The sequence below is a fragment of the Rhincodon typus genome, chromosome 15 (assembly GCF_021869965.1).
Source record: "Rhincodon typus isolate 14 chromosome 15, sRhiTyp1.1, whole genome shotgun sequence".
NCBI classification, from domain to species: domain Eukaryota; kingdom Metazoa; phylum Chordata; class Chondrichthyes; order Orectolobiformes; family Rhincodontidae; genus Rhincodon; species Rhincodon typus.
In genome coordinates this window covers 52,074,365-52,089,934 of record NC_063346.1, presented here as the reverse complement: position 1 = coordinate 52,089,934, position 15,570 = coordinate 52,074,365, and the positions used below count along the sequence as shown (strand labels likewise).

At 40.4% G+C, this 15,570-nt stretch overlaps 1 protein-coding gene across 2 annotated transcripts in view; it reads right to left on the bottom strand.

The window, feature by feature from the left end:
• glg1a (golgi glycoprotein 1a) overlaps nucleotides 1-15,570 on the bottom strand; it is a 121,591-nt gene that overhangs the window by 40,678 nt on the left and 65,343 nt on the right. For both annotated transcript variants that reach the window (XM_048605592.1, XM_048605593.1), the window contains exons 6-9: nucleotides 11,432-11,503; nucleotides 4,715-4,898; nucleotides 3,526-3,740; nucleotides 37-158 (exon numbers count right to left, since the gene is read on the bottom strand). In XM_048605592.1, the coding sequence (XP_048461549.1) occupies nucleotides 37-158; nucleotides 3,526-3,740; nucleotides 4,715-4,898; nucleotides 11,432-11,503 (593 nt within the window). The remainder of the gene's footprint in view (nucleotides 1-36; nucleotides 159-3,525; nucleotides 3,741-4,714; nucleotides 4,899-11,431; nucleotides 11,504-15,570) is intronic.

The following is a 15,570-nucleotide window of genomic DNA, read 5'->3' as shown; positions in this document are numbered from 1 at the left end:
GCTTTAAGCAGCAAACACCATGCTTTCTTGACTTACATTGGATCTCCATTGCGGATGTGTTTACAGGCTGTTTGGATGACAGACTCACAGGCTTCATTCAGTGCTCGATCAATACGGTAGTCTGCACCAGGGTCTGTTTCTTGAATGAGGGACTGAAGCTGGATTAAGAGGAGAAAAGAGCTTTAAGCATACACAAACTAGCTGGAATTTTGGTCCACAAAGTTTTTTTTTAGGGGCAGGGGGTGTGGGTTTGCATGGAGAGACGTGGGTACATCGATATTTCAAATGAGTAATCAACGATTATTAAAAAGGGCAAAACAGGGTGGAGATAGAGAGAGAAAGAGAAAGAGAAAGAGAAAGAGAAAGAGAAAGAGAAAGAGAAAGAGAAAGAGAAAGAGAAAGAGAAAGAGAAAAAGAGAGAGAGAGAGAAAGAGAAGGTGGGGGGTGGTGGGATAGAAACAAGCCTCAAGGTCATAGTTACCAGGAAGGAAACAGGAACAAGAACTAGAACAAACAGCAGTACAGCACTTGAACAGGGCCTTCAGCCCTCCAAGCTTGCGCCACCACATTTTGCCCTCCCATACTAAAACCATCTTCACTTACAGGATCCGTATCCCTCTATTCTCTTCCTATTCATGTATTTGTCCAGGTGCTTCCTGAATGCTGCTATTGTGTCTGCTTCCACCATCTCCTCTGGCAGTGCGTTCCAGGCACTCACCACCCTTTGTGTGAAAACCTTGCCTCACACATCTCTTTTAACCTCTCCCGCCCAAAACCCTGAACCTGTGTCCCCTTGTAATTGACCCCTCCACCCCTGAAAAAAGCTTTACACTCTGTCCATGCCATTTACAATTTTATGAACTTCTAATAGGTCGTCCCTCAGCCTCCTGCATGCCAGTGAAAACAAACCCAGCCTATCCAACCTTCCTAGAAAGCTAAAATCTCCCATACCACGCAACACCCTGGTAAACATTTTCCATACCTTCTCCAAAGCATCCACATCCTTCAGGTGGTGTACAGTTCTGGTCACCACACTAAGTGTGGTCTAACTAAAGCTCTATAAAGCTGCAGCATACCTCATCTCTCCTTATACTCAACGCTCCTTCCAATGAAGGCAAGTCTTTTCTACTACCTTATCTACCTGCTCTGCCACCTTCAGTGATCTGTGGACCCAGATCCCTCTGCATATCCATTCTCCTAAAGGTTCTGCTATTCACCATATAATTTCCACCTGTATTTGACCTTCCAAAATGCATCACCTCACATTTGGCTGGATTAACCTCCATCTGCCATTGTTTTTGCCCATGCCTCCAACAGATCCATATCCTGCTGTATCCTCTGAAAATCCTCCACTATCCACATCTCCACCAATCTTTGTATGGTCTGCAACCTTAATTAGACCAGCTACATCTTACTCCAAATCACTTATGTAGATCACGAACAAAGGAGGTCCTAGCACTGATCCCTGTGTAACACCCCTAATCATAAGCCTCCATTCCAAAATGCGTCCTTCCACCGCTACCCTCTGTCTCCTATGACTAAGCCAGTTCTGTATCCATCTTGCCAGCTCACCCCAATACCACGTGACTTCACCTTTTGTACCAGTCTGCCATGAGGGACCTTGTCAAAGGCTTTACTGAAGTCCATGTAGACAACATTAACTGCTTTTCCCTCAATCATCTTTGTCACCGCTTCAAAAACAAACCCGATCAAATTAGTGAAGCACGACCACCCCTGCACAAAACCACGCTGTCTACTGAATCATAGATTCACAGAATCCTTACAATGTGGAAACAGGCCCTTCGGCCAAACAAGTCAACACCGACCCTCAGAACATCCCACTCAGACCCACCGCCCTAAAATCCACTGAATCTACTTACCCCTGAACACTATGGGCGATTCAGCATGGTTAATCCACCTAGCCTGCACATCTTTGGACTGTAAGAGGAAACCAGGGCACTCAGAGGAAACGCACGCAGACATGGGGAGAATGTGCAAACTCCACACAGACAGTCACCCAAGGGTGGAATTGAACCTGAGTCCCTGGGACTGTGAGGCAGCAGTGCTAACCACTGAGCCGCCATGCTGCCCACAAAGCTGTTAAATCCATTTGCTTCAAAATGTGTATAGATCTTGTCCCTGAGAACCTTTTCCAATAATTTCCCTACCACCGACATGAGACTCACCAACCTGTAATTTCCAGGATTATCCCTGCTACTCTTCTTAAACAATGGAACAACATTGGCTACTCTCCAGTCCTCTGGTACTTCACCTGTGGCCAAACAGGAACTAAGATGTCTGTCAATGCTTTAGCAATTTGTTCTCTTGCCTCCCTCAAAATTCTGGAGTAGATTCCATCAGGACATGGGGACTTATCTACCTTAATACTTTTTAAGAGGCATAATTCCTCTTCTTTTTGAATAGCAACTTGGCTTAGAAATTCGATATCCGTTCCCCGAGATCATCCTCCACCAATTCCTCTCTTTGGTGAATACCAACACAAAGTACTCATTTAGGACCTCAATCACCTCTTCAGCCATCTCATCAGCCATCTCATCAGCTGGATGGTTCCAGTATTGTTCCTGTAATTAAAATCGAATTTTCACACCTAGATATGATGTTGCTATGTCTCTTCCAAACCCTCCTTTTCAGTGATTAAATTATTGTTTATATGTTTTTGTTGTCCATGTTGAGTAATAATGCACTAACTTAATTAATAGCATGTGCATGTCAAACCATGTCCGCTTCAACATACAAGATAATTTCAAACAGGACTTTCCTGGCTTTTCCTGTTAGCTGCATTGGTGTTTTAATGAATAACTCCAATATAAATCTTTACTGTTATATGTTTTTAATAAGTTTATCCTACCTAATTAGTATTTTTTAATTTCTCAATCAAAACTATTTCCAACCAGAAATCGTACATTGTAAATCCATCAAGCCAGTGCCACACAGTAACTTGCTCAAAGAATGAGGAGACGAGACCCAACAGAAATCTACAAAATTCTATCAGAACCAGATAGGGTAAATGCAGGAAGGATGTTCCTGATGACTGGAGAGTCTAGGACCAAGAGTCACCAACTAAAGATACAGGATAGACCATTTAGAACTGAGGCGAGGAGAAATTTCTTCATCCAGAGAGTGGTAAGCGTGTGCAACGCCCTAGCCCAGAACACGGTTGACACCAAAACACTGAATGTTTTGAAGGTGAAATTCGAAATTGTTCTTAGGGCTGAAGAATTCAAAAGGTATAGGAAAAAAGCGGGAACAAGGTACTGAGTTGAATGATCAGCCACCATCAAATTGAATGGCTGGCTCAAAAGGCGACATAGAAAGCAGCAGCAAGAGTAGTCTATGTTCCTAACATCTACTCTTGATGTTAGATTTCCTGTGTTGTGCAGTCATCCCCATCATCCAAAAGTGACCCAAAATCCCTTGCATCACCAAAGGCAAATGACGCAGTGACTTAAACTCAATCCTCAGGTTAAAAGACCATGATTTTTGTATCTATCGAGAAAAACTTACCGACTGCTGGCAGTTCTGCCCTAGGTTGCCCTTATCGCCGCGACCCATCCTCATCAAGCAATGTAACGTTCGACCCTTCCGGTGCAGGCCTGAACAGTGGAGTTCGATCTCACTGCGACAGTTGAGGACAATTTCGGGGCTTAGTGAGAAATCTTCCATTAGCATTCTACGGTAATCCAACATCTCTCCTTGGCACTCGCCACTCACTTGTCGACCTATCCAGTTGGGAAAATAACCAGTGGAACATCAGAATTTTGCACATAACCATCCCATAACTCTTAAGCAGTAATTATCAGAGGCATACTCCATTTGCTAGCAACCCTCTTATGTATTGTGAGGCTATCTATCCCTCCCTTCTCCTCTGTAGGATGTACATGAAAAGAAATGTACTGCTCTTTTGCTGAGATTTCTTTCCGTTGTCAAGACATACACCAAGATCCCATTATTTTTCAACAGTACTAAAGTCGAAAAGTATGGAATTATTTTTCAGTGACACCTATTACTCTCAACATGCTAACAATTCAATCAGAATTAGCAATTGGGCAAACCATACACAGTAAGATGTAAATGCTTTGGGGCAATGTTATAGCACAGCTCAGGTCTGGCCACTAATCTGGTTATGAATCTATCAATTAGATTTTTCACCGTGTTGCCTGTAATATTTTCAGATCCCAGCTCGGATTTTCTATTAAAATTTCTTGTTTGGTTAGGCGAACAGACAAAATAAATGCCATAACTTAAGCTCTGAATCCAACCTAGCTCCACTGATCCACTGTTCAATTTCAAACTCTGTAAAAATTGCAAGATCCTCCCATTAGCCTGCAATATCCAAACTGAGTTTGATGAACTTTGAACCACCAAATTACAGAGAAGTCCATGAAGGTTGAGTTGGTCCACATGAACACACTGATTCAGTCAGGATCTTAGCTTGTTGGCCCTCCCCTTTCAGTCAGCTGCAACTTAAATGGATCAGCAAACTAACATTCCCACTCATGAAAAATCATAGCAAAGTGACACTCTAACTTCCTGGTGCACCTACAGTGCCCAGCAAAGTAAGGACTCACACTAAATTGAATAGATAATGGTTTTAAAACTCCAATGCAACCTACAAATACACTCAATAGTTAATATTCTAGATGCCAAGCACACGCCTCCACTAAAACCAGTACCAGCAACGGTTAGTACTTGCCTCGATGCACAGAAGATTCCAAACAGAGCAACAAATAGGAAAGCCGAGCCTCTCGAGCACGTGGCAAGTTCTCTGCGTTGCACCGATACTTCCGGAGATCATTTTTACATGCCTTGGCCAGGGAGTAACTCACTTTGTAATCTTGTACAATCAGTTTCTGTCGTGTTGTGAGAGCCTCACGACACTGGAAAGAGAATAGAGATCACCATACCGTAGAAGCCCTCAAAGTGAAAGTAATGTTTTTCCACAACAGCATGACAACAACAATCAGGTTGAGCCGCAGAACAACATTATACCCCAGGCTCATGCAAAAGCTCAAGAGAAATTCCAGGATGCACAGGATCCCTACAGTGTGGAAGCAGGCCATTTGGCCCATTGAGTCCATACCGACACTCCGAACAGCATCCCACCCAGACCCACCCCATATCCTAACTCTATTTCCTACTGTAGACACCATGGGCAATTTAGCACAGCCAATCCACCTAACCAGTACATCTGTGGACTGTGGAAGGAAACCCACACAGACACAGGGAGAATGTGCAAACTCCATACAAACAGTCGCCCAAGGCTGGAATCGAACACGGGTCCATGGCGCAGTGAGGCAGCAGCATTAACCACTGAGCCACCATGCCGCAATTTAATACACAATACTCCTTGAGCACCTGAATGCCCTAAACTTCATTTAATTGCCTGCATAGCACTCTCCCTTTTGGATACAGCATTTCAGAAAGGTGGTGAAAACAAACAGCAAACCAGTTTCAGAAACTGCATTCAAAATCCTGGATCTCAATGTCAATTTTTTTCTCTGACCAAGAGTCTTTGGACTCAAAATATTAACTGTTTTGTCTATCCACAAATGCTGCCAGACTTGTTGAGATTTTCCAGCACTTGTTTTTTTTCTAGGCTTTAAGCAGCCGCAGCATTTTGCTTTCATGTCAAAATTTTCGCTCTCATTTACAACATTCCTCAATGGCCTGATGTCCAACTATTGCTCTAGTGCCAGTTTTCACACTCTTCTTTCAATGGATCTGCATGTCCCTGTTTCAATGTCAGTAACACAGCTTTCCACATAACCACAATAACTATCTTTTAAAGTCACCCCAATAAGCTATATCTCTCAGCATAAAAATTGCTACCTCCCATAATACTCTTGCCCTGATCAGTTTCTGTTACTTTCTCTTTCTCATGAAGCCTTTTGGGATGCTCTGTTTTGTTGGAGGTGACCAACAAGTTCAAGTTGTCAAGGTTAGAATTAGATTTGTGACCGAATAGTGCAGTAAATTTCAGAAAGTAGCATGCTGTGCAAATAATATCCAGGACTGCAAGGCCTGAAACCAATGTACCCATTGGCAAATTTTTTATTTTTTTCTAGTTAAAAAGCAAAACAAGAGAGATCTTCACCAGCTATAGTATTTAAAACCTTACTGGAATAATTGCATTTTTCTAACTTTGTGGTCTGTGCTCCAACTGTGAAAAACAATTGTTAAACTTCAAGCAGCTATTTGGTGAAGAGACCAGAAATCAATCTTTACTCAGTTTAGCTTTATTCACAAAGGGAAATATTACAAATGTACAACTCTTCAGCCGACTCACTTTTCCAATGTTAACAAGCATATTGTTTTAAGTGCTTAACTAATGAATGTCCTCTATTTACCTTCATCTAAATTTTACAATTAGCGATTCCTGTTGCTTAAAAAAAAATTCAAAAAAATTCTATGACTATGCTTTATAAATGCAGCATTTTCAAAACAGTAAAATTCCCTTAAAGCATCTCCACTGAATCTTCAATGCCGCAGTATGGTTTTGCCATTAAGAGTATTACCAATGTGCACACAAAACCAAGTGTTGCAATGTGTGGAACCATGTACGTCAGCAGTGAGTAGGGGGTAACAGTTGCTGGAAATGCCTGTCTGTATCTGTGTGCCTGTCCAAAGGCACCAAATAGCTACGGTTTGTAAGATGATAGGGAAAATGCAGGCAAATGGGACTAGTTTAGTTTGGGAGACTTGGTCGGCATGGATAAGTTGCACTGAAGGGTCTGTTCAGTGTTGTATGACTCTATGACTCACATTTTCCTAGCAATTTAATACAATGAATGGCTTACTAGACAATATCAGAAGCAAGTTAGGCAGTCTTCGAAAGGCCAGAATGGGCGAGGATGGCAGATATTCTTTCCTAACAGACCAGCAGATTTTTACAAGATATTCACGCTCACAATTATAGATACTAGGTTTTTATTCCAGAATTTATAACTTGTGTTTAAATTTGATTGCTGCTTTTGTAAAAAGTGATTCATCTCCGGATCACTGCCCTGTCGTCTGGATAACTTATCCACTACAACTTGGTTCAGCTGAATGTCTTATATCAACGTAAAGAGAGTTGACACATTTTTAAGAGAGAAATAAGGAAGGTAAAGGCAAAGAGGGGATATGAATTAGCATTGGCAGATAAGGTGAAGGATAATCCAGAGATTCTACAAATACATTAAGACCAAGAGGGTAACTAGAGAGAGGATAGGACCCCTTAAAGATCAAAGTCGTCTTTGTGTTGAACCCCAGTAGATCAGAGAGATATTAAAAGATATAAAGGAGGAAATTTTTTTTTTAAACCACAGAGGATGGTTCGCGTGTGGAATGAACCTCCTGAGGAAGTGGTGGATGCAGGTACAATTACAACGTTTAAAAGACATTTGGAGAAGTACCTGAAAAGGAAAGGTTTGGTGGTGGTGGTGGTGGCGAAGGGGGAGGAGATATAGGCCAGGTGCAAGCAGGTGGGACTAGTTTAGTTTGGGATTATGTTTGACATAGACTGGTTGGACCGAAGGGTCGGATTCTGTGTTGTATGACTCTACAACAATCATTAAGCTACCACAACAGAATTGATACAATTAGTTACTTAATGCATCAATAATTTGTTAATGTTTGAACAGCCTCACAAAGATGAAGTTGTGACGTGCTGCTCAATTTAGCATGATTTGTAGGTTTCAGTTAATTAGAAAATTACATTTCTAATAGCATTGACTCATCTTAAACTTACCTCACTCTACAAATGGGGTTAGTAGGTATACTTCTGCAGTTTTATGGTTCTTGCAATATATTACTGCAAAATTGCAGTATTTCTTTAAAATCTATTGCAATGCTTCAAGGTAGTTTCAGATTAGCGTTTGGCACTTTGCTTTTTGTTTTGATGTTGGAAACAATTTGTGCTGGACAGCAGACTGCGTGTGTTTTGGTCCCACTTTGGTTCATTTTAAAATTGCTCTCTGCATCCTGCAATACTGAGCATTCTTGATGATCTGTTGCTCTGTTTTAGCCCTTGGATAACTCACATTATGGGCCAGTCATTTAAATAACATGGTCGCAAGAGCAGGCCAGGGGTCTAAGTAGTCTATAGTAAGTGATTCACCTCCCAACTTCCAAAGTCATTCCACCATCTAGAAGGCACAAAGTATGATGGAAGACTCTACACCTACCTGGATGAACATGACACCAATAATATTCAAGTAGCTCAACAACATCCAAAATAAACCAGCTCATTTGATTGGCACCCTATCCACTTCCTTAAACATTTACGTATCTACCAAAGTGGAACGCAGCAACTTGCCAAGGCTCCTTTGACAGCACCTTCTAACCTGTGACATCTACCACTTAGAAGACAGGATCGTGGGCACATACAAAGAACACTGCTTGCAAATCTTTCAATGGTAATATTCTGTCAATCATATTGTAACATTTAAGGATTAAGAGGTGGAGGTCATTGATTGTTTATTCGACCGCACAAAGGGCCGAAGTCTTGTGACACATGGTAGTGTCACTACATTAAAACCAGAAGGTGGAGTCCCACCTGCCTCAGATGTGTCATGACATGTCAAGCAGATTGATAATAAAGATGTATTATTACTTTGGGGTATGCAATACTTGAGAGGTCCTCGGTTTAAATCCCAGAGGAGTCTTCATCTAGCATCTTGGGGTCTTGTGACACATTGGCATCTGGGATGTGATTACCACTGAAGGCTGTCATAACACATCCGAACAGGTTGAACAAGTGCAAAATTCTGCGGTGCAAAGGGATTTAGGTGCCCTAGTGCACAGCAAAAGGCATAACACATTTGCACGCAGGTCCAGCCAGTGATCAAGGCGGCTAACGGAATACCACCCTTTATTACGAGGAATTGAACATGAGAGTGAGGATGGTATGCTGCAGTTGTACAAGGCACTGCTCAGACCAAATCTCTAATATTGTGTGCAGCTTGGTCTCCTTAATTAAGGACAATGGTAAGTGTTCTGGAGACAGTTCAGAAGAGTTTTATGAGATTAATACCTGGAATGAGTGGGTTATCTTAGAAGGAATCCGTTCAGTTTGATTTGGTTAATTAGAAGAGTGAAGGGTGATCTAATTGAAGTTTGTAAGAACTTGATTGGTCTTGACAAGGTGAACATGGAAAGGATATTTCCTCTTGTCAATGTTCAAAACCAGGGGACACTGTTTTAAAATTGGTGTTGCCCTTTTAGGACAGATATGAGGGGACTTGTTTTTTCCTTAGAGGATTGTGTGTCTTTGGAGCACTCTGTCTCACATGGGAGTGGAGGTAGTGTCATTGAATATTTTTAAGGTGGAAGTTATTTGGCAAAGGAATCAATTGAGAATAGATGGGAGTGTGGAATTTGGAACACATTCAAATCAGTCAGAATTTTACTGAATGTCAGAGCAGGGGACGCAATAGCCCAGTGGTATTTTCGCTAGACTGTTAATCCAGAGACCTGGATTCTGGTAACCCAGCTTTGAATCCCACCATGGCAGATGGTGGAATTTGAATTCAATAAAATATCTGGAATTAAGAATCCAATGATGACCATGAATTGATTGCCGGGAAAACAAACAAACAAACAAACAGGTTCACTAATGTCCTTTAGGGAAGGAAACTGCCATTCTTACCTGTTCTGGCCTACATGTGACTCCAGGCTCTCAGAAATGTGGTTGACTCTGAACTGCCCTCTGGGCAATTAGGGATGGACAATAAATGCTGCCTAGCCATGCCTCTGGCCCCTCATGATCTAGGTATCTTATCTTTATTAATAGAGCTAAGTACAAGTAAACTTGAATAGAAAAGGATCAAAAGGGACTGCTGAGATACTAGGTTTGTTGGTAGGGAGTTTTTCGTTTAAATCTGGATTGTACTGAGCATCAGGACAGGAAGACAGATGGGAGTACCTAGCTTTAAATCAGGTTTAATCATGCATGCTTACTTTAACATAAGTTCAAATAAAAAGTTTAAAAATTTTCATGCTGTATTTGCCTGCTATTTTGTAAATTAATCTTTGATGCTGTCCTTGAACCAAGCATTCAACTAAACTCTACAATTCTGGGGAGTTTGAACTTCAGCAATGGTCACTGTGGGGGAACACTGCCCAGCATTTAAAACGTGGCACATATAAATGTGGCAAGCAGCAACTATGCAGACATATTACTAATGAAGCCCATGTTCTTTTCATGTCCTTAACAACTTGGCCACATTCAGAACATTATGAATTTAATGTTTCTGTAACAATTGCAATATTAACAACCGCTAATCTCCAGTTTCAGGTCTGCAGTCAGTTAGCTTAGCTGGCTGGACGGATGGTTTGTGACAGAGTGATACCAATAGCGCAGATTCAATTCCCATCTCAGTTGAGGTCACCATGAAGGTCCTGCCTTCTCAACACTTTTTGCTTGAGGGGTGGTGACCCTCAGGTTAAAACACTACCAGTAATCTCTAATGAAAGAGTTGCCCCTATGGTCTTCTGGTACTATGGTAACATATACATACACACACACTATACTATATTTACTTATCTATATTTCTACAAAGAATTCTAAGCTGGTAGGTATTCCCCACATCTGTAAGTACACAAAAAAAAGGAAGCATATATGGATGTATCTGGCTAAGCATAAATCCAATCCCTTAAGAATTATGCAGACAAGTAGCAAAAGAAATAATTCAGTTATCCAGACCAGCTACTAACTTATACAGCAATTGGATATATTATAGCCAGCCGAGAGTCAAAGGTGACTACCACTATGTTAGAGGGAAAACTTGCACAAGGCATTCCCACAAATAACACTAAATTTGGCCATATAATTGCTGACTTTCAAACAGGGCACCTTCACTGCTCAACTTTCTCCAAGAAACAGAATATTCTATTCTCAAGGACTATTCCAACTCAGAAGTTTGGTTTTCTAAATACACCAGAGTGCACAATACAAGATAATTTTGTCGTCAGTTATTATTGAGTCAATAGCACAGATGTACATCCAACCTGGTAAGTACTGAACGATCATGCATTTCATCTCAATAACACATTCAAAGAAAATACAAAACAAACAACAACCTTCAAAGTGCAACAAGAAAATGGCAAAGGATTTCATTGTGGTAGGATTGAAAAGATAAGTGAGACACACGCAGTCAGTGAATGTTACAGTTCAAACAAAATTTGGTTGCACAGCAAAACCAAAGAAACAGAATGCCCAATTTGGGCTGAGAATACAGAAAGAGCGGTTGCAATCTATACAAAATATGTCAGTCAGAACTAACTACGAAATACATTGAACCAGCGACGATAAACTTGCTCAGTAGGAAGAAAAAATTAATTGGTAAAAAATTATCTTTCAAAACAAAATCAGGATACAACAGTATTCAAGTAAATCAGAGTGATAGGACCCCTTGAACTGGTCACTTACCTTATCACTCATGGCTTCTTCAAACTTGTGGTTGAAAAGGCATTTGTACACACGGCCCTCTCCACCCAGAATCTATAGAGTCAACAAAATGGAACGTCAGTGATTGACAGTGAAATGTACTACAAAACTGACCCCCAAAGGTGCAAACTATGACTAAATACAGTTCTTACAGATGAAACCAAGAAGAAACTGCAGTTGATAAATAAGCAGGACTCCTCACACTACCTAAATCCAAGTTGTTGTTGCATTATCCTGGTTGCTTAAGAACCATGTTTTTTGAACAAATGGTTTTGGTTTCAATGGTTTGGGCTTTGTTTTCAACATATAATTCAAAGTGTTACCAGAGATCTTTCAGAACTCCTATCACCCAAGGCTGATATTCTGAACTACAGGCGAGAGAGGACTAAAATTTCAGATGCCACTCTAGCAGGTTGAACAATCAGCACAACATTGCAAAAGATTAAACATAACACATTATTCCTATCTCCAATGGTTGCCACAGGTCATCAAGACAGACAGAATGGAAATGCATCCAAACCACACATGGAAATATACATCACTGCTCTTCTCCTTCCTACCTAACATCTGGCCATCTCAGAACAGATCACCATGTCCACTTCTCAAAATAAAGAAACTGAGGAATAGCGTTCAAGAAACAATAGCTGAAGCAATGCTTTGGAAAAGTGCTTTGTAAATTTGTTGATAAAGAAAAACTGAACTAACTCACATATGGAGTATGCCTCCACAATCATGAATAAAGTAACCCAGTATTAGAATGAAGGATTGTTACCAGAAACAAAGTGATTTATTTCTACCAATTGGCTAATTAACAGTTCCAAACTGTTGGAAATAGATTGCCTTGTGCTGTAAATAGTGGGTGTACTTCTTCCAGTGAGCTTGATATTTTCCTCTTCCATCCACCATCCCTCCTAATGGAGACTTGCTTCAAAAGTCACTGATGTTCTATGGGGTATTTATTTTAAATCCACCCCAGCAACATCACCATCCCCAATTAAAACGAATTTATTGACCACTGAGCACTGATTTAAATATATGAATCCCTTCACAAAGAAACTGGAACTTGCAAAAAAGTGCACAATTATGCAGAGTTCCAAGAACTCCCCGACATCTTTGACAATAATTAATTGAAACAAATCAATTAAGCTGGAAAATCTGGAAAGGAAGTAAATGTGCAGCACAAAAAGCAGTTTAAGAAGGGCATGCAAGATATCCGGTTATTTCCCAGGTTTAATATTGATGAGAACATAGTTGATACATAAAGAAGTTTAAACAATACACATAGGTATCCCACATTCGCTTCCTTAGGAATTAATATCTTATATTATCAATCTTTCAGTACTCTGATCCTAACTTTTTAAAGTTTATTCACTCCTGAGAAATTGGTATTGCTGCCTGGACAGCATTTATGCCCTTGAGAATGTGGTGGTGAGTGGCCTTCTTGAACCGCAGCAGTCCATATTCTCTAGGTAGACCCACAATGCTGACAGGGAGGAGATTCTAGGATTTTGACTCAGCAACAGTGAAACAACAGCAATATTTTTCCAAATCTGGATGAGGAGTGGCTTGGAGGGAAACTTGCAGGGTGGTGTTCCCAAGCATCTGCTGCCCTCGTCCTTCGAGATCGAAGTGGCTGTGGGTTTGGAAGGATCTATCCGAGGATCTTGGATGAATTTCTGCAGTGCATCTTGTAGATATTACATACTGCTGCTCCTGAGAGTCAGTGGAGGGAGCGGATGCTTGTAGATATGGTGCAAATCAATTGGGTTGCTTTGTCCTGGATGGTGTCAAGTTTCTTGAATATTGTTAGGGCTGCAATCATCCAGGCAAATGAGGAGTATTTCATCTGACTCCTGACTTATGCTTTGTCGATGGTGGACAGGTTTTGGGGAGTCAGGTGACAAGTCACTCACATGATATTCCTAGTCTTTCACATGCTCTTGTAGCCACTATTTATTTGGCTATCCAGTTGAGTTTCTGGTCAATGGTAACCATAGGGATGTTGATCATGACAAATTCAGTGATGGTAACACCATTTGATGTCAAGGTGCGGTGGCTAGGTCATCCCTTATTGAAGATGGTTATTGCCTGGCATTTGGGTGGTGTAAATGTTACTTGGCAAATGGGTACGTCTTATTTAAGGGAGAGTTCAGCATTAACTTTTGGTTCTTAAGGGAAATCAAGACCAATTAAATTTGTCGGAATTAATTTTAACAATTTGTACTGAAATCTTTTATTTTGAGAAGTATCGTGTGAATAGTTTGCATCCAGGCCTTGCATGTACTGACTCCCAGATTTGACAACCACACGCAAAATATATCCATGTCCTGCAGCATTTCCAGTTATATCAGCTTCAACATATTGTCAATGCTCAATTTTAATAAATTATAATGTACCACCCAATCAAGTGTCTTATCAGATTATCTTTTACTCTCTCCCCTAGTGGAAAAAGCTTTCCCTGCCCTCATCAGCAACAAGTGCAAAATGAGAAACTGCACAACAGGATTTAATCCACTGACTTCTTACAGGTCTCAAAATCAGCAATTAGCACCATCTCTCACTCCACATTATTCCAGCTCTGTTGTCTCTATTAGGGAAGGTGGGGCTGTAGTGGCATTATCACAAGTCGAGTAATCCAGAAGCCAGGCTAATACTCTAGTGACATATGTTCACATCCCACCACGGCCGGTAGTGGAACTTAAATTCAACTAATAAATCTGGAATTAAAAGCTTGTGTCAGTAATACTTGCATTTCTACCATCAAGTGTCGTAAAACCCATCTTGTCCACAAATGCTCTTAACCAGGAAACCTTCCATTTGGCAGATTCTAGACTACATGTGACTCTAGATCCACAGTGATGTGGATGAGCAAGCCACCCAATTCAACAGAAGCTGGCCTAGCCAGCAGTGCCCATACCCCATGAAAGGATAAACAAAGAAAATCCCAAAACACCTGCATTTAAGGCCCTTCTTAAAACTAACCATATTTTCTAACTTTTCCTTTATCCCAACGTTTATTTTGCCCAATTACTCCGGAGAAATCCTTGGCTTATTTATAGATTAAAGGAACCTAATTAATTCAGACTTTTAGCAACACCTGTTGATCATACATGAATGAAAGCAATAAAGTTTTCCAGAAAATGACAATAAAATTCCACTGTGAATCATTAACCTAAACTATTTACGTAAAAGATGCAGACTCAGGAATCTGAAAGCAAATTGCAAGATTGCAGAAGGCACCAAATTTGGGAGTTATACGCTGCAAAAACACTGACAATACCAATAAACTTGCAGAATGGTTGTGAAATCGGCAAATTCATTTCAACATACACATGGTTGTTTTTTTATTGGAAAAATAAGGAAAGAATACAATATTGAGAGAATAAGAATCTAAGTGGGACAGTGGAGCCAACAGATCAAAGGATAAAGGCAGACAAAAGAACAAAATAAGCAAGACAGGTTAATAAAGCTTTCAAAATGCAAATCGCAGCACCGGATTTCAATTCTCTGTCTCTAGAATTGTAAGTCAGAGAAATTACACTGAACTGTGCAGAACCTTGGTTAGACCACAGTGGAGTACTATGCTCAGTTCCGTTCTCCATATTATGTAAAAAATATGAATGCATCAGAGAAGATGCAAACAAATTTATTCAAACATCAGAATGGAGAGGTTCTACCCATCAATAATGGTGAGTTGTTGATTTAGAGAAGCCACTTGAAGGAGAAGTGTTAAGTTATTGACTGGTTTGATGGTGTAGATGTAGAAATGATGTTTCAATTTGTGAGAAAACACCAAAACTAGTAGCCATAAACCATTAGTGAATCTAATAGGAAATTCAGAAGTAATTTATTTCTTCAAAGAGGGGTTAGAATGTGGAATTTGTTACCACAAGGACTAAGTGATGTGAAAAGCACAAAAGCATTGCAAGGCAAAGGTCAATAAACACATGACAGAAAGAAACAGTAAACAGTGTCAATATAATTTGATGATAAAAAGGGAAAGGAGGTTTGTGTGGAGCATGAACACAAACATGGAGCCAACATTGACCGTATGGGCTGAAAGGCTGTTTCTGCACTTTATATTCCAAGTACTTTCGACATAGGATTTTCTAGTTTTGAAG